At 47.4% G+C, this 23,589-nt stretch overlaps 1 protein-coding gene across 3 annotated transcripts in view; it reads right to left on the reverse strand.

The window, feature by feature from the left end:
* The window catches only part of Vgll4 (vestigial like family member 4), a 111,608-nt gene that overhangs the window by 52,945 nt on the left and 35,074 nt on the right, over positions 1-23,589 (reverse strand). The window contains exon 1 of one of the 3 annotated variants that reach the window (XM_052174580.1): positions 7,726-8,239. The exons of the other annotated variants lie outside the window; for them this stretch is intronic. Coding sequence (XP_052030540.1) covers positions 7,726-7,807 — 82 coding nt within the window. The 5' untranslated portion in view covers positions 7,808-8,239. Of the gene's footprint in view, positions 1-7,725; positions 8,240-23,589 lie in introns of those variants that run through there. 3 annotated transcript variants of the gene reach the window in all.

Raw genomic sequence — 23,589 nt, forward strand, 5'->3', positions numbered from 1 at the left:
CTTTTGAAGTGCAAAGATCCACCTTTAATCTGAGCCTCACCTTCTGTTGGCCGCCTATAAAAAAGAACGTAGAAGAGGAAGCTCGCTCGCTCGCTCTTTGCCTGCTTGCTCTCACTCTCGCTGGCAAGTCTATTCCTTCACTGGCATTAGAGCCACTTCTTCAGGATCAGTGCACACTACATGACCCGCTGAACAACTATTGGATTCTTAGACCTTCTGTTGGAAGACAGCCATTGCTGGACTAGCTGGATATAAGCCTGTAAAGCATTCTAATAAATCCAATGGATGGATGGATGGATAGATAGATAGATAGATAGATAGATAGATAGATAGATAGATAGATAGACAGATTGATTGATTGTTTGATTTTGTTCCTCTAGAAATAAAACCATGACTAATTCAGGGCTACCGCTGAAAACAATGTCTCCTTCCTGCCCCCACTAAGCTGAGCGAGCAGTGTTTGGATAATGGTTCTGTCTAAGCTCTTCTGTGTCTCAGCCCACAGGAGGCTGTTGCTACAGCAAAGCTGGCATGTCACATGTCAGCCGTCAAGCCACATGCCTGTGGATATAGAATCAGTCTCCCCACTCGGGTCCCAATTTAGTTCAGCATCACAAGTGTCACCCTACCGACATCACCACAAGTGCCACCCAACTGTACTCTCCAGAAAACAATCCAAGATGGTCTGGACGCGCATCCTTCCATCAGTCCGGGAGGAAGGAGGACTTGAGAAGGTCGCGGGGAATGTGAATGAAGCACTAGCCAGGAGAAAAAATCCAAATGGAGTGGCGCATCAGGAGATGTTTAACAACCAGTGAAGGAACACGGAGGCGTTGTCTATCCCAGAACTGAGGGAGGTGGCCTTCTCTGCTGCGGCCTATGGGGAAGCCAGCAGCACTTCAGGGCCATTCAGCCACTTCACAAGGTTTCATTAAGACACAGAGCTCAGGGTTAGAGCATGTGCTATGCATGTGTGAGGCTGTGAGGCCCCTTGGCTTCCACCCCCAGCATATTCCACAACCTCCTCCCCAAAATGGCTTACAGAATAATTCCAATTACATGGCTCTAGAACAGCAAAATAAGACAAAGCAAAGCTCCTTTGCTAGGACTGAAGCTATGGCTCAGCAGGTAAGAGCACTTGCTGGGAGGAGCCTTCCGTTCCCAGCACCCACAACCCCTGTGACTCCAGCTCATCTGATCACTTCTTCTGGCCTCCCTTAGCACGATGCCCACATGCACAAATACACACACACACAATTAAAAATAAAAATAAAATATTTTTCAGAATCGATTTACAGTCCAGGAATGGTGACATGCTCCTGGAATCCCAGCATTCGGTGATAAAGGCAGGTGGATCTCTGTGTGTTTGAAAACTAGCTGGTTTATACAGTGGGTCCTAGGCCAGCCAGGGCTACAGAACCTGCCAAAAATGAACAAGTAAATACAATAGATTTTCTACTTTTGGTGGATTTGTTTTGGAGACTTGGTTTCTCTGTGTAGCCCTGGCTGTCCTGGAACTCAGTCTGTAGACCAGGCTGGCCTCGAACTCAGAGATCTGCCTGCCTCTGCCTCCTGAGTGCTAGAATCAAAGGCGTGAGCCACTACCGCCCAGCTAGATTTTCTACTCTTACTAGGGTAACTAGACTTCCTTTCAACTAACACTGAGTCACAATTCATTACTGAAAAATAGTCTACATGAGGCCCAAAGTTAAAAACAATCCACAGAATTCGGAGCAACATTGACATAGTGGTGGCTAGAGCCGGCTCAGCAGTTAAGAATACATGCTGCGTTTCCAGACCTCAGATGGCTCCCCAGTGTGCACCTCAGGGGGCTCAGGGCAACCTTTAACCCCAGCTCCAGAGATGCAAAGGCCTCTTCTGGCCTCCATCAGCACCCAACCACACAACACGCTAATATAAATAAGACTTTAAAATTCTTTAAAAGTCAGCACAGTGAGGCAAACGGGCAGGAAGAATGCTCAGAACTTCTCGAACACAGGTGGGCAGATGGCCCGGCAGGAAAGGCACTGGCCACACAAGTCCTGGAACCCACATAAAGGTGGGAGAAAAGAGCTGACTCCACGGAAGAAACCCTCTGACTGCTGCCCATGCACGGCACACCAGCCACAGCCCCGTAGCATACGCAAGATTTGAAAAACAACATAAACAAAGCACCACGGGGCTCAGAGGTGGCTGAGATTAGGAGTGCTCTCACAGCAGAGTTTGTTTCCCAGCTGACATCCTGGGTACTCACAACTGCCTATGACGCCGGCTCCCTCTATTATAAAGGGGACACCTTCTCTGGGTCTCCCCATGTGTGTATATTAGAAAAGTTAGTCCTTTGTAAAAAATAAAAACAAAGTTAGTGAGCACGTGACATCCACTTGAGAGTGGGAGCATGGGCAGGGGTGTGCAGGGGAGTATGGCACGGACAGAAGAGAAATCATTTTTAAAATAAAGCACGTGCGTGGGGGGCGGGTTGTCACAGAAGGACAACTAACTCATGACTTCTTTTTCAAATAAAAAAAGGAGGAGTTCTGCTTCACACTGCAGGCTTACGCTGCTGAGGCAAGGCGACAAAATAATTGCCATGAGCTAAATATACAAATAGCATTAAATATAAACTGTCATTAAATCAACATTAAATACATAGAGATGAGGTAGATACAGCCAGGAACAGTCCCCGGGGAAAACTTTTCTTTTTTTATATATTTGTATACAAGCATGGAGTTGAATCTGGATCTAATTTCTTCATGACAAAACCCAGTTTTCTGCCTCCTTCTGTCAGTGGAGCAGAACTAAGCGGAACTTAGAGAATGCTCCCTCCCTCCCTCCCTCCCTCCCTTTCCTTTTACATTTATTTAGGAAGTGGGTGGAGGGGTGTGTGTGTCCTGGAAGTCAGAGGACCACTTTGGGGAGCCAGTTCTCTTCTTCTACCACGCAGGCCCCGGGGGTTGAAATCGGGTCACCGTTGGGCTTGGGTATAATTACCTTTACCCACTGAGCAATCTCCTTTGCCCAGAGATCTCTTTATATCTCTACGGCATGACTTTTAAAAACTTGTTTCACAGCAATGAACCCAGACACCCTAGGCACACAAGGCAGAGGCGGAAGGGGGCCACTCTGCCTTCTAGGGCTGACTTCTAACAAGCCAAATGATGTCTCCCACAGTAACAGCCAAGTCAAACAATCCTTCCAGAAGGGGATTGAGAATTATGGGCGTGGAGCTGGAAGGAAGGAGGCTCTAATCACACCTTCCGGGCAGGGCACAAGCTGTAATTAGGAGGAACAAGGACAGAAGTGTTCCGCACTCACCTGAGCTTTTATCAATCCCCTCCCATTCTCTCTCTCTCTCTCTCTCTCTCTCTCTCTCTCTCTCTCTCTTTGTTTACACACATACACACACCTGTAAAATGCTAAAGTTGAATGCATTTCCACAGAAAAATGGTTACAGATGCACCACAGCGGAATACATCTGGATCAAGACCATGTTACTTGATCTGTGACAAAGGCTGGGGTCCAGCCCTGGGACTTGTAGCCTGGCTCTTTAGGCCTTTTTACCCAACAGCAGTGTTGGAGGCTCCCAAGCCTCCTCAGACAAAGCATAACGAAGCTAGGCCTCCTCGTCAACCTGTTGCTGGTAGACTGGCAAGAAACAAAAGAGCCCCGTGCCCAGACTTGCAGGGCCTCAGTCTGCTGGGCAGCTCAAGTGCGTACGTTCCCTTCCGCTCCAAGAAAATGGATCTGAACGCAGCCTGCGGTGAAACAAGGGTAATTATGTTCTAAAGCAGCCAACAGTTCTAAACCCCAAGGAACTCTCCATGCCTTCTCTGAAGCTTTGAGCCCATCACAATATGCAATTTATCCTTACTTTCTCCCAAGACAAATCACACTATTAAATTAAAAGGAGAGAATTCTTCTACCAAATTACACACTAATGGCTCTTAACCCATAATTGAAGAATCGCTAACAGCAGTTTACAGCCACGGCCAACCATGAGCATTTATTAGGATCTAAGTTTTCCGAACTTAGTAATTATGTAAATATGGCTGTCAGCCATCTTGAAACATCCCACACTCCTCTGCATCCTGAAGGGCTCACTCTTGAGGACCTGGTCCCCAGCTTGGGCCTTCCCTTCCGCCTCCAGCCCCACCCCACCCCTACATTCTATAGTGGCAGGGAGAGAAAGTTCTAGAAGGCTGGTCATCTGCAGCTAGCATCACTACTCTTCCTTGGACATCAAACAAGCCTTGGAACCTGGAACAGCTGGCATCAGGACAATGCACTGCAAGCTGGGTGTGGCCTGCCTCCACCCTCCAGCATGCTCAGTCCTGAGGATGTGAGCGGAGGAGAGACAGTAACTCTGGAAAGGCAGAAGTGGGAGGAAGAGGCCCAGAGATGAGGGAAAGTCAGCTCAGCTCAGCCCTGCGACAAACCACAAGCCCACCCAACACAGAGAAGCTCTGGGCCTCAATTTCATTAGCAAAATAAGGTAAAGGAATGAGGTGATGTCTGAAGCCCTGGTTGGCTCTGGGGTGACAAGTTAATTTGAGAAAACCCAACAGTTTATAATTAAAGACTGCATTATACAGCAGTGACCACAGCCCAGGGGAAGGCCTGCAGACCTTTTCTCTGTTCACCATAAACCACTTCCTGGAGCCCAAGAAAATCCTGGGCTACGCTTTGGGGTTGTGCCAGTCACCAAGGCAGCCGCTCTGTCTTCATGAGGCTTCTGACCGTCCAGTAGGACGCTAGGGAGTTCAAAAGAGAAAGGGAAGAGAGGGCAGGAGGGCTGGCCGGAGTTGCCTGTGCCTTTTTTACGAAGACAGAGGAAAAAGTGAACTTCTGTAGGTACAATGGGACTAATCACAAGAGTAAGGCAGGATGTGGTGGTTAGCTGTGGGGTGTGGTGGTAAGAGGCCATGAGGCTTCTCGGCCTATTCACCAACACCAGCAAGTCTACTAAGTCACTTGTCATAGACACTGGTTCTCACGAGTTAGACAGATTTTCTGTTTCAACATCTTAGGCTCCCCAGAACCTGCACAGGGGTATTTGTTTTACTTTTGTGGCCTTTTCCATCATCCTTCGAGGTGACCATGAGGGCAGGCACCAGGATGGGGTTGCCATGCAGGGAACAGCCCCAGCCTTTTAGAACAGGTCCGGCTTACATGGGGCCCCTCAGAGGAAGAAGGTAGATTTAGCAGAAGATAATGTAGGTTCCAGCCCAAGACAACCCAGGACAACCTGGAGGACAACCCAGAGTGGATTCTAAAGTAAGACACAGGGGTCCCTATGTGCTGCCAGGCAGGTGGTGGACCCATCTTTATGGCAGCTGCTGGGAGAAGGAAGGTGGTGAGGACGCAGTTCCCCTGACACAACTAGGTTGCCCCTTGACCAACCTGGGCAAGCAAAACTCCCCACCAGTACCTTTACTGCTAAAGCCAGGGCAAATGCTGAGTCTTTCCCCTGTTGACAGGCAGGAGACTGGCCTGTGCCCCAGATGAAATCAAATGCCACCTACCCCCATCCACTGATGTTCCCCATCATGCCCTGGCACACTGGAGGGCTGGCAAGATCAATGCAAACAATGGCAGTGCGCTTCATTTAAACTGTACCAACTTCTCTTTGGGTTGGTTTGTTTGTTTGAGACAGACTGTCTTTAGTGCCCTGGCTGTCCTGGAACTCACCATAGAGTACAGACTGGCCTCAAACTCACAGAGATCCACCTGCCCGTGCTTCCTCTGTGCTGGGATGAAAGGTGTGTGCCACCAGGCTTAGCTGTGTTTGGACTTTTTACAGGAGAGAACTCCGTGTATGATTTATACCCATCCTTCCACACGGCCCTGGCAGTCGAGGAGACCAGATGTGTGTGGTGTTTACAGCGAGGAAACCAGAGGACATAAACAACTGGCTCTGCGCGCCACTCAGGTTTTGCTGTGCTTTTCTTCATTTCCTGTGTATTTATTTTGGTGTTAGAATAATATTACCTTTCATAATAAGGAAAGCAGGAGCAGATGTTTAAACTAAACAGATGATAGCCCGTGATCCCACATCCACTCAGCTCTCCCCTCTACGTCTGCTCTTCCAAACAGTGAAGGAAACAAGACAGCTAACCGGGGGCATTTACGCTTTCTGTGGAACCCCACGCCCACCTAGGGGAGCTGCAGCACTTCCTCCCGGGACACAGGAAGGAACCACTGTCCCAGCAGTCTCTGGGCTCCTCACCCAGCCAGCCACTCTGTTTTGTTTTTTAAATCTCAGATTATTTGTTGACAAAGAAATCACATTAAAAGTTTTCAGCTTTTGTTGGGGTTGGGATGTGGACTGACTTACTTTTTTTTTTTCTTTCTTTCTTTCTCTCTCTTTTTCTTTTCTTTCTTTCTTTCTTTTTTTTTCTTTTCTTTCTTTCTTTCTTTCTTTTTTTTCTTTACAAAAAAAGATAATAAATAAATAAATCCCAGCAGAAATCGCTTCTGGTGACTTCTGGAGAACCCAGCCTTTGAGATGCGGGGGTTTAGGAGCTGAGGCGCTCTTTGTGTGTAGAGGGAGGTTGTCAAAGTAAAATAATCTCTTATTTTTAAAAAGCAAAACAAAAAAACAAAGCCCCTTTAAATGAAATTTTCCCTATAGAGTTAATTTTAAAGCAGGCTTGAAAGAGAAAGGGTATGTTTTCAATAACTCAAGAAGCAGATCTGTAACTTTCACATGAACACAACCAGCTCTGGTCCCCCTATTTAACTTCTGTTCAAGAAAAAGCAGACAACCCACTAGGCTGACTAGGGGAGAAAACCCAGAGCCTGCTGCCCACAGCAGGAAGATGCACCCTGATTCCTACTCACTTTTACCAGGAAAGACTTCCCGGCAGCCCCAGGTCTCTCTCTGCCCGGCCAGTACCACAACTCAGCCCCATTACCCTGGCCTCAAATCACACGTAGGTAAGATTCCAAAAGATGGGATTGGGGTTTTCTCCAGAGAAGCTTAAAATACTCCAGGGAGGGCCCAGGGGAAGGGGAGGTGAAGAGCAAATCTAGGGGTGGGGGCATTTTCCACTTTCCTCAGTCTTCTGGCTGCTTGCTGTGTAATCACCAGGGGCTGGGGTTGGAGAGAGCCTTCTCACTGTCAGCCCTCCTCACAGGAAATGGGGCGGCAGACAAAGAGGCCGGCCTGGGCTCCCTGACACCAGGCCCTACCAGCCCCACAAACCCCACAGGAAAAAAACCTCGATGTCTGAGACAATGGCTCAGGAAAACAAGAACTTACTGTAGCTTTCTGCTGTTGTTCCTCTACCACATGAAATTCTGAGCAAGGGTCCACACAGAACACTGTTCACGGTGATATGTTTAAAAATAAGTCCCAAAGCCCCTCCCCTCTACTCTAACACCCACATGTTTAACTTCTCCTCACTTCTGTAAATTCCTACTTATATATAAAGCACCAACACAAAAAATGAAAAGAGAAAATCACTAAGAATAATGTAACAATCTTTTCAGACCTTGCAAGTACATTGCAAGTAAACTTTTAACAATGTGTCTCCTCCAGCCCTCAGAGGCTGCCACCCTCCTCCCGGGGAAAGGCAAACTGTCCTGAAATGGTGTACAACCCTCTTCCCAGTCAGTCCACCATCACAAGAAAGACAAGAAAATGTTCAGAAGCCAGTCAGAGCCCCCCTCCAGAGGAGGAGTGGCCGTCACAAACGCAAAAAGAGTACTTTCTAGAACATCTACCTTCATAGCACAGAACGCCGATATTGTTGTTCATCTTGTCCAAGTACTGGTAGTTCAACAGGTCCATCTTCATAAACAGCATTTATCTGACGGCTAGCAAAGAAAAACAGTTCTTTGCTTTCACCCCCAAAGAGAAAGTTTCAAAATTCAGTCTTAGCCGAGTAGCTCCAGGCTCTCCTAAAACTTCAGGAAGATAGAGGCCCAGCCTCACAAGATCAAAACAAAGTCTGTAAAAGGTTTTTTAAAAAAAAAAAAAAAAAAATCATACACACACACACACACACAAAATCAGACTCAAACAAAACCCGTCAAGGGTTTGCGGAAGGTGTCTGATTGTGTCCTCTATTCGGCTTTAAAAACTCATTTCAGAGGTCTTCTCCAGCCTATCTTGGGGCTTTAAAAAGAAAGCAGTAAAAAGAAAAACACAAAGCACATTTCTTAGGACAAAGGCACTCTCCCTCCCAGCCCGCTGCAGGCTGGCTGCACTGACTACGCTCGCTATGCTAGGTATGACTCGTATGTAAACCAGCTTCCTCTGCTGGGGGGGGGGGGGGGCTGCTGCGAGCATGCTCACTGGAGCCTCGCTGGATCCGGCTCCAGGCGCACGCAGAGTTAGCAGGAAGCAGAAAGAGGAGGGGACAGAGAGGCGCAGGGGATGAGGAGAGTCTTTCCTCTCAGGAGCCAAAAGCCGCCAGAGCCAGAGGTCAAGGAAGAAAACCCGGCATGTTTTTAGGTGTTTTGTTTGTGGGGGAGGTTAAGCACAAAGTTTTTTAAAAAGGAAAATCCGCTGTGGAAGCAAAGCACAGGGAATTTAACTTTCGGGGACTTCGTTCCAAGGACTGGGAATCCGGGGCTTCCACCAGGGTGTGCTCTGCTCCATACAAGGTTTCTTTGTTTCTTTGTAAGATGGTTTTATTATGTCCAGGGGACACAGCAAGTGTTTACAGTTTCAAAGTCAATGTTACATGTAACTTCCTTCCTAAGCTCTGTAGCTGTACAGATGGACAGGGCACCAGAGGCAAACCTTTCCACAGAGGAGGAAACTGAGACCCAGGGTCAAGTGAGTGACCTATAGATCTCTCTCTCTCTCTCACAACACACACACACACACACCCCATGCACACGCACAAGCACACTAGGGCAGGGAGGAGGGCGACTGACTGGAGAGGTGGCTATGAGCACTGGCTGCTTTTGCAGAATTTGTGAGTTCAGTACCCAGCACTCACAAGCACCTGTAACTCCAGTTCCAGGGGACCTGATGCCCTCTTCTGGTTGCCATGGGCACTGCAGGCACATTGTGCACAGACATACATGCACTGGCTAAACAACCATATATGTAAAATAATGTTTTAAAGTCTAATTATTTCCAGTCTCATCTGGGAGGTTGTGACCAATCACGAAAACTTGCAAGATGTTCCAAGTTCGAGTGCGAGCAGTGCAGAGCTTCATCAGCACCGTCTGACAAAGGGAAGGGCCTGCTCTAAGTGACTGGTGTAGCCTGGCAGTGGGGCACAAGCCTGTAATTCTAGCAGTCAGAGACGGAGGGAGAGGGACTGCCACTAGTTTCAAGACCTATCTTAGCTGGGTGGTGGTGGCGCACACCTGTAATCCCAGCACTCTGGGAGGCAGAGGCAAGAGAATTTCTGAGTCTGAGGCCAGCCTGGTCTACAAGAGTGAGTTCCAGGACAGCCTGGGCTACACAGAGAAACCCTGTCTCGTAAAGAAAAAAAAAAAAAAAAGACCTATCTGGCCTATGAAGTAAGCTCCACCTCCCAAAGATTTCCCTGCATTCAAGATTGAGACAACCCCGTACAGATGTAAGTGCAAAATGCTCAGCAACTTCTCTTCCATGACTCAACAGTGGTTTGTAGGCAACGGGACACCAAGCTCAATCCCAGGGACCTATGCGGTGAAAGGAAAGAACTGACTCCCCCAAATGTCAAACACAGACACACTCAGCTCCCTGCCCCAAGGTAGGGGGGGAGGGAAGGGGAGTGTCTCGTTTTAAAGCCCGGACTGTCCTGGAACTCACTATGTAGAGCAAGCTGACCTCGAACTCACGGAGATCCACGTGCCTCTGCCCACCGAGTGCAGGGATTAAAGCTGCACGCCAGCCACTATGCCCACTCGGACATGCTCAGCTCTAAATGGCGGATTGTTTTCACATTTCTCCACATTGCCCATCCATCCACCAGGGGTGGTTTCCTTAGGAAATGGAGGTGAAGGAAGAAGTTCTCCATCTTAAAGTTAAAAGGAAGACGATAATCCCTGGGAAGACCTGTCACTTTTTTTAAGATTTGTTTTTATTTTTAATTGTGTGTAGAGTGGGGGCTGTGCATGTGAGTGCATGTGAGTCCAGAAGAGGTTACTGGATCCCCTGGAGCTAGATTACAGACCGTCACGAGCTGCTCAATGTGGCTGCTGGGAACTGGACTAGGATCCCCTGTAAGACCAGTGCATGCTGCTAACCACGCTCGCATCCCTTCAGCTCCTACATATCTTAGTGGTGGTAGTTTTGTTTTTAAGACAGGGTCTCACTTTATAGTCAAGGTTAGCTTGAGCCAGGCAGTGGTGGTGCACGCTTGTAATCCCAGCACTTGGGAGGCAGAGGCAGGTGGATTTCTGAGTTGGAGGCCAGCTTGGTCTACAGAGTGAGTTCCAGGACAGCCAGGGCTACACAGAGAAACCCTGTCTTGAAAAAAACAAAAACAAAAAACAAAAAAAACAACAACAAAAAAGATTAGCTTGAAATCACAATTCTCCTGCCTCAGCCTTGCTGATGCCAAGACCACATCTAACTGAAGTAAGTATCTTTTAAGTTTAATAACCAAACACAGTATAATTCTAAGCAGTTAATAAGACCTTCAAAGGACCAAGATTGAAGCATCTAACTTAAAAACCAAAGTTAGCAGGCAACTATGAACATTCAGAACTGCAGAGGTGAATGTCTATGTGGTGTGTGTGTGTGTGTGTGTGTGTGTGTATGCATGCACGTGTGTACATGTGTGTGTTCTTGCTAGTCACAGATTATGTCACTTACTAGTAACAGTTGGTATCAGATGACCAAAGTAGACAACTCGTGGAAAAGACAAAAACCAAGCCACAGCTGTAGTCAGTATAAATATCACCACAGCATACAACAGGCACTCTACAAATATTGGTTAAGGCTCAGCCTCCTGGTGGAACAGAGGTGGTACCATCACCACAGACACAAGCCCAAGCTAACCATTAAACCACTCTACCTGCCAGAAAGCTGACTACTGTGTTCATCTACACCAGCAAACCCCATGGGCCACTTAAGAAAAGCCAGGAGTCTGAGAGCATTTCTCAGGCACTTATGAGAATCAAACGTTCCTACTTGAGCCTTTCAGAGAAGGGAACATTGTATCAAGTCTGACAATAATGTCTGGAAAGACTCTGGGAACACACAGAGCCCCACGGAGCTATCAGATCCCGGCCCCCAGTACAATCAAATGTTCTCCTTAAAATTCACAGTGGTTACATATTTAGACAATGGTTTCTGTCTAAAGGAGGTTCTCCATCACCATTTATGCTATTAAAATCAGCCTAACCTGCTTTGTGAACAACAACAACAACAAAAATCAAAAAAAGATTTTAGGAAGTGAGCTGGTGTCCAGCCTCAACTGGACACCTGGATGTGTGAGAACTCAGGCATACACTCATCCAAGACACTGCACTGGCCAAGGCGCTTTCACCCTTGACCTATCTGAATACCCACAATGCCGCTGTAAGAAAGAAATCATGGGGGTCAGGGAGGTTGGTTGGCTTTTGTGGTGCCCAGGATAGGACCAGGGCCTCAACAATGTCAGCCACAGTCACAATGCTACAGAGTTTTTAGTTAAAACCTTGTGCCAGGCATGTGGCACACTGCTTTAATCCCAGCACTCAGGAAGCAGAGGCAGGGTGATCTCTGAGTTTGAGACCGGCCTGATCTATAGAGAAAATTCCAGGACTTACAGGGCTACACAAAGAAAACTCTTAAAACACACACACACACACACACACACACACACACACACACACACACCACCCCTGCATTGATGATAAAGGAAAAACACATGAGACTAACTTCTTTAGGATGTAAAGTTGAAGACCTGGTGGGAACTCTCCTCTAGAACCAAGGACTAAACTTCCAGGCCACTGTACCTGAGATCAATCCTGCACTTAGCTCTAAGGCAAGATCGACAGAGCTTTATATAGCTCTCACCTGCGAGACCACGGATAAAGTCCAATCAGCACACAATAGGTCTTCAGCCAAGTTGGTGACACCTACTGTATGAGTTGGAGTCTTCAAATAGGTGCACACCTGTTATCTAAATGGAGGGGAAAGAATCAAATTTCTCATTATTGTGTGTCTGTTGGGTGGGGACATGGGCGGGGCGGGGTGTCCAATAACAGCTCTGCGTCTCTCCTTCCACTTTTCCTTGACCTCTAAAGGTTGAACTTGGCTTGGCAGGACCCCAGGGGGAAGAGGTGGAATCAAATTTCAAGAGGTCCTAAGTACTGACCAGGTAAACGCAAATCATCTGTTAAGTTCCTTCTATACTTTCTTCCAAGGAAAGACCCCCATATGTCATATCTTTCTGCGATATGGAATTGCTTAAACTGACAGGTTTTTAAATATACCTTGTCAAAAATGTCCCACAAAGTATATTATCAACCTATGCCTTAAATTGTATTCCTTGCAAAACAATACAAGTTCTAAGTTCAAATACACTCTACTTCTTTTAAATAACACAGGATCATTTTCTGCACCAGTGAAAGAGGTTTAACACACATTTGTGAAATTTGGAAAAACAACATAAAACACCTCTTCAAACAGTATGTAAAATTTCAATACAACATCTCCCTCTAGGGGCCAATTTTAAAATCACACTGGCAGTTCAGAAAAGTGAAGTCCCCAGTGCAAACTCTCAAACACAATAGCCTCTTGTTCTTACCTAGACAAGTTGCATAGAATGCCTCTTAAAAAATTTTTAAAAGAAAATGCCTCTTACCAAATAGCTTCACCTTTATTAAATGTCTCAAAACATTAAAACAAAAATACTATTAAGAACAAATTCTATTGGTGACACATGGCTAAAGGGAAGCAGGTTTTAAGATGACCTCAAGGCACAAGCAAACCTCATGAGTACATATTCAGAATAGTGGCTTTTTTTCTAGCTTTATTTTTGACACTTATGGGTATTTTGCCTGCGTGTAGGCACCATGTGCATGCAGTACCTACAGAGACCAGAAGAGGGCTCCAATCCACCAGAACTGGAGTTAACAGAGGTTGTGAGTCATCATGTGGGTGCTAGGACCCAAAGGCCAGACCTCTAGAAATGAGGCCAATGCTCTTCATCACTGAACCACTCGCTCCAGTCTCCTTGTGTTTAAAATAACTAGGAAAAAACAAGTATGGTGGGGCTAATGCCTGTAATCCTAGCACCTGTGACGCTCTGATCTCGGAGGTCCAGTGTGTGTGAGGTCCAGTAGAGTGGACTGTGTAGTAGAACCCTATTTCAATCATCACCATCATCATAATCGTCATTGCCACCACTGCCACCATAATGATTCAGTGCTGCTAGAAGGGAATAAATTATCATCCCCAGAAAAAGCGGTCTCTAGTGAACACTGTTACAGCTACTGTTTTCCACGTCCAGCAATGTGCACAGCTGAAAATGACTACTGTGAGTTTGTTTCTACAAGTGGGCTGGCGGATTTTATGTCATTTTGACACGAGCTAAAGTTATGTAAGTTTATATGCTGGATGAAGTTTGAAGTGTGGCTGACAACCCACAATGCACTGGGCAGCCTTCAGACACACACAAAATCTAGACAAAAGTGATATGCGGCTGCCATAAGGTCTCAGCAGATTGTTTCCCGTTTTCCTCCTTAGGCTGAGAACTGTCTGATATAACTATCGCAGAGCTGTCGCTTCTCCTAAACGGAGGGACAAAAGGCAAGGGCCTGGAGATGACATAGTGCATAGTGTGAGGGTCTTTGAAGCAGACCCAATCACACGAAGGAAGCACCCTGAGTGGCACCCCAGCCCAGTTCCAATCTTAATCCTCTCAACGGTATTGTCAAAAGTGAGGTCAGATCTCTTTTCTTTTTTAGATTTATTTATTTTTATTTTGTGTGTATGTGTTCGGGCCTGAGTGTATGCCTGTGTACAACATGCATGCATTGCCTTCAGAGGCCAGAAGAGGGCACCAGATGGCCCAGATCTGGACGAATCAACAGTTGTAAACAGCATGAGAGTGCTGGGAACCAAACCAAGGTCCTCTGCAAAAGCAAACCAGCACTCCTAACTAACCATAGCCAGCTCTCTAGCCCCCAGTCCTGCCAACTGTATTCAGTACTGTAAATGAGAAATAAAGATTTCTGTTGAAAATACCACTAAGCCAATAGTGTTTAAGTCTTCTCACAAAGTGAGCCCAGGTTTTCCAAGATGGATTTGCCAGTGCCACCCTATTAGACACTCCTTCAGCTTTTTTCCTGATGCTGTGTTTATACGATACTAACATGGCCACCAGAATACCATCTACAAGACTGGGGCAGTTTGGGACCTGGGAGGCACCTCAGAGAGTAAAGGTGCTTGCTGCCAAACCTGACAACCTGAGTTCAATCCCTGGAACCCCACATGGCAGAAGGACAGAACCAAGTCTGGCAAGCTGTGTTCTGACCATGCACATGTTCACAAAATAAATAAATGTAAATGTGATAGAAGTCACAGTTTTTAGAGTCAGTTGCTGTAATCTACAATTGTCACCCCAGCACATAAGATCCTGAGATAGAAAGAGCAGACGTTTTAGGCTAGCCTGGGCTACACTGTAACCCTGTCCTTAAAACACAAAGGAAGGAGAGGGGTTTTTCCCACCCACTAGAACCAGTGGGGAGTCTTCTAAGCCATGCACAGTCCAGTCCCCAATTCTATAGCCAGGCCCAAGGAACCCCAGACAGATGAAGTTTGGATTTATAAGTACACACAGCAGACAGTTTAAAACACTTCACCTAGAGCAGTAGTTCTCGACCTTCCTAATAATGCAACCCTTTAATACAGTTCCTCATGTTGTGGTGACCCGAGCATAAAATGATTTTTGTTGCTACTTCCTGTTATTTTGCTACTGTTATGAATATTAATGCAAATATCATCTGTGTTTTATGATGGTCTTAGGTGATCCCTGTGAAAAAGGCCACAACCCACAGGTTCCTGGTGGGAAGCTCCTGGCTGCAGGCCCAGCCTTCCTGGTGGAGTGCTCTTCACTACAGCTAGGGGGCACTGTAAGTCAACCTAAGACACACGGCCACATCCTCCCCATTTACACCTAAGTCTTCAGTATTCCTTTACACAGAAGTGCACACACACCACCAGCCTGTCATCTTAGGTAGGCTTCCTACCTCAGAGGCATCTGGAACTGATGCAACACACACACACACACTTCATCTAGGAGCTGGGCTTAGCAGGCTCTCCTGTTGACCTGTCCCTCCCTGAAGCTGTTGGTTCAAGAGAATTTCCATCTTCTCTGGCTCACTAAGTGGGGCCATTGTCTCTTTACAGCTGTACCCTCAAGTATTGGCCTCCTGTTCACACCTCCTACTTTTCTTTACATCCCTTTTCCCAGAACCTAACAATAACCACCTGGCACTGCTAGCTGGTCCACAGATATTTTCTGACAGAACAAACTGGAACAAAGACCTCCAAACCTAATCTGGGTACTGAGGGAAGCAGGAGAGGCCTCCAGGCTCCAGAGGTATTGAGTGTTTCTGATTGAGTCCAGGGCACTGAAAAGAAGCCCCCGGTCTTCACACCCTATGGCTCCAGATGCTTCAATCAGCTATAAAGCAGAGATGGTCAAGTGAACATCATGACTCTATGGCTTATTACTGCCATTAAAAAAAAAGTTTTTTCCCCAGGTTCATAATGCATAAAGGAGGAGAGAATAATTGAGCAGACTTCCCAAGGCATGTAGCAGACAGATGAGGCACATAAGCCATACAAAGATCAGAATGACTCAATGCCACCTGGGGGGGGGGGGGGGAGCAGGGCCCTGAAGTCTGAATGAGGTCCTCCCGCATTACAGGGCAGAGCCTCCAGAGCAGACTCTGTCAGCTCCTGATTGCTGTTTGCTGCAGTGAGAACACAGTCCTGCAGGGGTCGGCTTCACCCCAGATCTCACATGTGGACTCTGAAAAGTTACCCCAATCTCCCCAGCACAGGGAGGCAAGCTCTTACCACAGTGATCTCATAGCCAGCCACAAGTCTAGAATCATCTCACATGATTCTGCATGACACATGAGGTAGCCTTGGAGAGTAGGTCCCCTGTGCCCCCACACCACCATCAGTGCTGGAGATGTGGGCCAGGGCCTGCCTAGAGCGAGCACTCCCCGCTGAGCCACACTCCATAAGCAAGAGGGTCTAAGCAGTCTTTGAAAACCCTAAGAGCCTATGCTCCAACCGCCGCAGCCCTGGTGAGGAAAGCCGACTCTTAGAGCAATCAAGTTGTCGACATTGAAGTCTGAGACCCAGAAGGACAAATAGCAGGAGAATGCAAAGGACATTGTAGGTGGAACCGGAGGCAGAAAGCGGGACATCCGGCCTGCTCTCTATCTCAAGGAACAGAGGCTTCCCGGTAAAGGAGCCCTAAACAGAAGCTTATAACCCGGCTCTGACACTTTGCTGTTTCCATCAAGTAACAGCACAACTCCGGACTTCCGGGTATGTAAATGAGCATGGCAGAACCCCGCCCCCAAACCTGCAGGGCTACCCAGACCCAGACCTAGGGTGCTTTCTGCACAATGGTTTCCTGGCGTCCTGTAAAGGATGCCAAGTCTGTTAGGGTGATAGGCCTGCCCTGCCCCCAGCCCCCAGACAACTTCAAACAGAACCAGTCATAAAAAGGGGGTGGGGAAAAAAAAGAGCGGGAGCAAAGGTCTCGCCACTGCCCGTTTAACGGCTTCCCTAACGCTCGAGTGGAGTTACCACTCAGGTAGATTACGCAGGAAAATGTAAGATCATTGCTCTGCAAAGCTGCCGGCTATCCTGTACCCACAGGGATCCCTCATCTGTCACTGAAGTAGGCAGCAGGAATGGAGGGGACCCCTCCCCTCATGACTTCCTTCCTGTTCAGCCTCCCCTCCTCCCTCTAGTCCTCCGGAAGTCCCCAGTAGACTGTAGTACAGAACAGCAGGTTCCCTTCCATCGCCACCCTACCTGCACCTGTCTAAAACCCCAGAGTTCCGGAACCCCTCTTCCCCTCGGGGCCTCTCACCCCACCCGCTCCCACGTGTAATAAATCTCGACCCAGGACGCTGGTTCATATAACACCAGTGACTGCCACCTTCTGCTGGGTTACATAGTTTTTCTTACTACAGGAGCACATTGGCACTCAGCCTTCCTTACAAACCAAGAAAGACAAGAGAGAAAAACAGACAGGCCAAGAGAGTTTTGATCATAACACACAGAATTAATGCTGGCTTTCACTCTCATGGTAGGTTAGCTCTGTAGCAACAGTTGGCCACTAGCTGTAAGTTCTGTGTCCCTCTGGGGAGCACACCGAGTGAGACATGGCCACCCGGGGTGAAGGATTGGTTGCACACAAATCTGGATGAGGCCAGTCCCAGGGAACACTGGCCATAAGGAATTTCACTAACCCAAGTTTCAGGGAAGATCCGGTTCCCTGTGAATGGCTATACCGTCCACTCTGTCTGAAATGGTTACTCAAGGCTTTCAGCGACAGTGTTCCTGTATAAACAGCCCCATTGTACCCACTGCCTTAGAAAATGATGACCCCAACGCTTCCAATTCACAGGCCACCCAGATAAGTGCTTCCTCCCACTCGCTCCTCGAGTGGGAGGAGAAAACTGAGCCTGTGTGGGCAGGCTCGCCCGGCCGCATCCCCTCCCCAAAGCAGTAACCAAGCCACCAAATTTAGACACAGCTGCCACCAAAGCCCTAGGTAACAGTTTCTAGCTTGGCTCTGGAAACACCAAGGAGGGGTTACCCTCCCCCACCTCCATGTCCTCCCCAGGAAGGCTGACACAGAGACCTCTTCCCTCCGATCACTGAGCCAGGAGCACCCTTCCACACGTGTCCCCACCCCCACCCCACCCCACCCCCGCAGATCGTGGCTTCGTGCCTGCTTTCAGTAGCATGACTAATTAAGACGAAAATAAAAAAAAAAAATCCTGGCTACCGATTTAATACACCAGGAAGGCTGCAAAGAACAAGAACACAGAAACCTGGTCTAGACCTTTCACTTTATTGGCCCGGGCCTGTGGCCAAGGACTCTTAATCAAAGAGAAAACTCTGGTCCTCAGGTTCCCCTTGTGGATGCACATATAATGATCAACAAGAAAGTGAGCTTGGGAGCACGGTGGTCTGTGCACACTCGTGAAATGTGCAGCAGCCTGCTCTGTCCACGAAGATGTCTTAGAGAGTCGAAAGTCAGGCGAACACCTAGATTTTCCTCTATTAGATAGGAGGTAGCTGAGCCCCAGCAGCAAGATCGCCGCCTGCGCACACCTGACCCTGCCTGCATGCCTTGGTCACAAACTCACCCTAAACAGGATCAAACTATACATGAAAATGGAGGTACTAAGCCCAGGGCACAGACAATTTTCATGCTTTAAAGTGCTGTGTGAAAATGTTGGTGGCCGGGAAGCGTGGCAGGGAAGACATCACAGAATTAGGGCCTGTGGACAGAGAGATGCTGCCTCCACACAGGCCAGAACTCTAGCTCAGCAGAGGGATTTTTGCCCGGCACTAAAAAGAGAAAAAAAATTGCACCTCACTGGCCTAGAAGCCTTTAGGGTCTGGACAGAAAGAAAGAATTCAAAGCCTGTGTTACAAGAACTACAAACACACACTAAAGGGCCAAGGAGGGAGAGGGCCTACTTTGTGCAGGGACTTGGGTGTAGATTTCATAAATAAAATGGCATCCGTCCAAGATCTTAACAGACTTGCCGAGCAGGGTTGAAGAGCAAGTTTTTGCAAACGTAGAGCTTCATTAATGAAGCGTGTGCGCTAATTCATAGTCATCGCACAAGAAGCTGGGTCAGTGTTGACTGACAAGCATTACTGTAGAGAACCCAGGGCTGGTGGCAGACACACAGACAGCCTGGACTATATAGAGAAACCTCGTCTCAATAAAAACCACAAGAGGGGGGTTGGAGAGATGGCTTGTGGTTAAGAGCACTGACGACTCCTTCACATGTCCCGAGTTCAATTCCCAGCAACCACATTGTGGCTCACAACCATCTGTACCAGGATTTGATTTCCTCTTCTGGTGTGTATGCAGACAGAACACTCATATATCTCTTTTTTAAAAAATAAAGTAAAAACCACAAGAAGTTACTGAAAACACAAAGATAGCCCCAAAGGCCCGGTGCTGGAGGCAGGAAGGAATGGATCCTCTGAGGATGTGGCTCAGATACGGTACCTCCTCCCTCCATCTCTAGAAAATGAAGACAACATCTGGCTGGCCATTTTCCCTTGATGCCGCCAGTGTTTACGGCATCTAAACCAACCTGCTATAACCCTGCAGGTTTTATCTCCCAGGAAGCAAGCTGGGGTCCCGGACGTGCTGTTTGCCCCCAAAGTGCTGCCTGCCCAGTACTAAGGCAGCAGGTTCCACAATGCCAGGCGTCCTACACTCTCCTACCTGCCACCCACTGGCCACTTCCCTCAGTGCCTCAATCAATACGCTCTCCTACAACTGTTCACACTAGTTTCAAATTCTGAGTTAACCATGCAGGTGTCTGCATGTCTCCATCTCAGTGGGGTCCTTCTGTGTAACTGCTATTTTTATTTGTTTGTTTATAATTAAAGAGGGAGTGTAGGGCTGGAGAGATGACTCAGTTAGGAGCCATTGTTGCTCTTAGGGAAGACCTGGGTTTGGTTCTCAGAACCCACATGGTAGCTCACAACTCTGTGTAACTCCAGTTCTAGGGTGTGCAACACTCTTCCGACCTCCTCAGGCACCAGACACACATGTGGTACACACACATACATGCAGGCGAAATACTCATAGACGTAAAATTTTTTATAAAAAAAAAAAGAACTTTTTAAAAAAAAACTTTAAAAAGGGGGGGAAACTTGACCAACCCAATTATGTGTATGTCTGAAATATTTTAGTAAAAAAACTGAATGAGGCTGGATCAAAACCACAGCTGAGAGAATAGGTCTGCTTCTTTTTGTGAAGTTACACTTGTCCCCGACCCTCTCTATAATTTTTAGATTTATTTTCATTTTGTGTTTTCGTATACGGGGAGTGTGGGGCAGAGGTGTCAGGTCCCCGAAGGCTGGAGTTGCATACAATTGTGAGCCACCTGACACGGCACCGGGAACTGAACTCCCGCCTGCCCATCTTTTAAAACTGGTGTCTTAGAAGAAACTGCCCAGAGTCCAGTACCATGGGATCCCTGCCGCATGGCATGGACCTGGCATGTCCAAGCTATCCTTTCCCCCTCCTCCGTCCACTCCCTCCAGTGAGAGGACGGAAGCCTCTCTGAGCCTCACCTTCCAGGCCCTTGCTACTTGCTGTAGTAGTAACTGCGATCAAGGAGAGGAAACAAAGCCAACACCTCGTGCAGCGTCCTGTGGCAGGAGAGCTGCAAACTCCACTGGAGAACAAGGTGATTCCAGCAGGCACGGCTTGTCTCACGCTTGTCTCACTCGGCAGGGGAATCAGAGCCACTGGCGCAGGCGGTGGCTCACACTCTAAAGGCCATGGGATTCTGCCAAGTGCAACCAGGGTACAGTCACGCTTGGAAGGAGACGCCTCAAAAATCGGTATCTCAACAACGCAAACATTCTAACATCTTCCTATAAGTGACTCGAGCATCTCAATTCAATGACGTGGACATAACCATACAGTGCGGCTTTCCTATAGGAAGCAGCTTCTGGGACTAATGAGGTCAGCCAGTAGCTGAAATGTTCACTATACACGCTCAAGAACCTGAGTTTGGAGCTCCAGCACCCACAAAAAGGCCAGGAGGGTGTGGTGACCTGCCCCGTAGTAGTTCCAGTGCTCAGAGGAGGTGGGATCCCCGGGGCAGGCTGACTAGCTGAGCTAGCCAAATCCAGGAGATCTAGGTTCAGTAAACAAAGGGGAAATTGATCAAAAAAGATACTGATCAACATCTGGCCTCCTCACATGCATTCATGTACATGTGAACACACACACACACACACACACACACACACACACACACACACACCATAAGCTACATGAAGATGCCACTGCTACAAACTCATATATCTGAGCTTTTCTGCAACAGAATGTTAATTAAATCTTCTCATCAGCTCAAAGTTCATAATCAAAAATATCTCCAATTACTTAGAAGACAGGCACAAAATAAATATTTTAACAAGGAGTCATCACAGCACAGAATAAGCAGCCTTCTCTGGATCTCCTGGCCATACTTCCCCTGAACCATCATGGGGGGAGGGGGGAGGGCGCGTCTGTTATCTCAGTCCAGGCAAGGGTAACTCATGCTCACCACATCCCAGACTTTCCAAAACCAGGTCTATCTTCATGCACCATTCCCAAACACAGTGTATCCAAGCACAGCTAAAATTGTTTGTATTGCTTTGCAAAATTTTTGTACTTATTATTATCTGTGTCTGTCTGTCTGTCTGTCTCTCTCTCTCTCCCTCTCCCTCTGTGTGTATGTGTGCACGCATGCAGATGATATGTACAGCCAAGGGTGCTATGGTGCACGTGTGAAGAGGTCCATGGAGTCTTTTCTCTCCTTCCACCTTTAGGTAGGTTTTGGAGGACCGGAAGCAGGTTGTTGGGAATACACATGTGATTATACTCCCTGAGTCATCCCACCTGCCTTAAACCTGTATTTCTTTACTTTAGTAATAACATCAAGTTAAACAGTCAGACCCAACCAAAGCAGCATTTATACAGCCATCTTGATATTTTACTGGAAAATAAGTCATCATTATTTCTATCACATATCTAAGCTAAGTGGCTTTAAAAGCTCCCTCACAGGAGGCTGGATAAGTAGCTGGACTGATGAAAACACTTATCCACCTTGGGTGCCTCACAGCTACCTGTAACTCCAGCTCCAGGAGATCTAGTACCCTCTTCTGGTCAAGATAGGTGTGCCAACAAGCATGTGACATTCATTCACAGGCAAACACGTGAATAAAAATAAACCTAAAAAAGTTTTTGAAAGGTCCCCTAACAAAGCCAGAGGTGGTAGCAGCTGACTGTGATCCCAGCCCACAGGAGGTAGAGGCAGGAGGATAAGAGTTCAAGGCCATCCTTGGCTACATAATAATTTTGAAGCCAACCTGGGATATGTGAGACCCTGACTCCAAGGGGAATAAAAAAAAAAAAAAAAAAAAAAAAAAAAAAAACACAAGAAAAACCTAACAACCACTGATAGATACTATGTGCAATCTTCATTACAGTATTCCTTTGATTTGTGTGGGTTTCAGTCTTATACTGAGACAGTTTCCAGTAGCCCAGGCTAGCCTTGAACTCCTGATCTTCCTGCTTCCAGCTCCTCCTACAAGTGTGTTCTGCCACAAGATACTGGAAGAAGCCCAGCATGTGCAGAGGACAAACTATAGTACAAGAGTAAGAACGCGCATTTAAGCGCTGGACTATATAGGAAGGGACGTTGCTCTGTGGTTAAAAGTGCCGGACTGCAAGCCAGAAGACAGAGTTCGATTCCAGAGACTCCTGTGAAGAGTGACATGCAACAGCATGCATCTGCAATCCCAGCACTCCTGTGGAAAGACAGAAGGTAGAGACTGGAGAATCAGCAGGAAGCTCAAAGGCCTGGAATGCACAGCTCGCTCGGTAGCAGAAGCCAGAGATCCTAACTCACTGAGGGAGAAGCAGAGAACAGAGCCCTGAAAACTGTCCTTGGAGCTCCACAGGTGCTGTGGCACGTCTTCTCTCTCCGCCACACACAAAACAACTCTCACAAAAGGAAACTGATCCTCACTCTAATTGAGCAGCTACGTCACAGTTTAGGGTGTGCTTCCCCACCTCTTCCTCACAGCTCTGCAGTCTCTTGCTCTTTCCTCGTGTTCTTTTAAGAGCCACCAGAGATTTTTTTTTATAAAAAAAATGTTTCATAGTTACCTTTTTTATAAATGACATTTCTTACAAAAATGGGGTTCTAACCAGTGCTCGCCAAAATTAAAGAAATATGCACATCCTTATCTGTTCAGATCCCAACATGCCTCACTCCTACTCCGCCCCCACCCCAGGCCCTGCCGGTGCCATCAAGACACCACGTGGCCAGCCCACACCCAGAGGTGGGAAAGCACTAAGTGGGAAAAACACCAGCTGAGCAGCTGGAAGATGCAACCAACTAGCTTCCATCCCTGTGTACATCCTGTCTGTAGCTCTCTCTCTGTCTTAGTCAGGGTTTCTATTCCTGCACAAACATCATGACCAAGAAGCAAGTTGGGGAGGAAAGGGTTTATTGAGCTTACACTTCCACATTGCTGTTCATCAAAAAGGAAGTCAGGACTGGAACTCAAGCAGGTCAGGAAGCAGGAGCTGATGCAGAGGCCATGGAGAGATGTTTCTTACTGGCTTGCTTCCCCTGGCTTGCTCAGCTTTCTTTCTTACAGAACCCAAGACAACCAGCCCAGGGATGGTACCACCCACAAGGGGCCCTCCCCTCTTGATCACTAATTGAGAAAATGCCCCACAGCTGGATCTCATGGAGGCACTTCCCCAACTGAAGCTCCTTTCTCTGTGATAACTCCAGCCTGTGTCAAGTTGACACACAAAACAAGCCAGTACAATTGACTCCTTGTCAACTTGACACACAAACACATCACTAGTAAGCCTCAACCCTTACTTTCTTATCTTATTAGAT

Source organism: Apodemus sylvaticus, chromosome 2 (genome assembly GCF_947179515.1).
Source record: "Apodemus sylvaticus chromosome 2, mApoSyl1.1, whole genome shotgun sequence".
Classification (NCBI taxonomy): Eukaryota; Metazoa; Chordata; class Mammalia; order Rodentia; family Muridae; genus Apodemus; species Apodemus sylvaticus.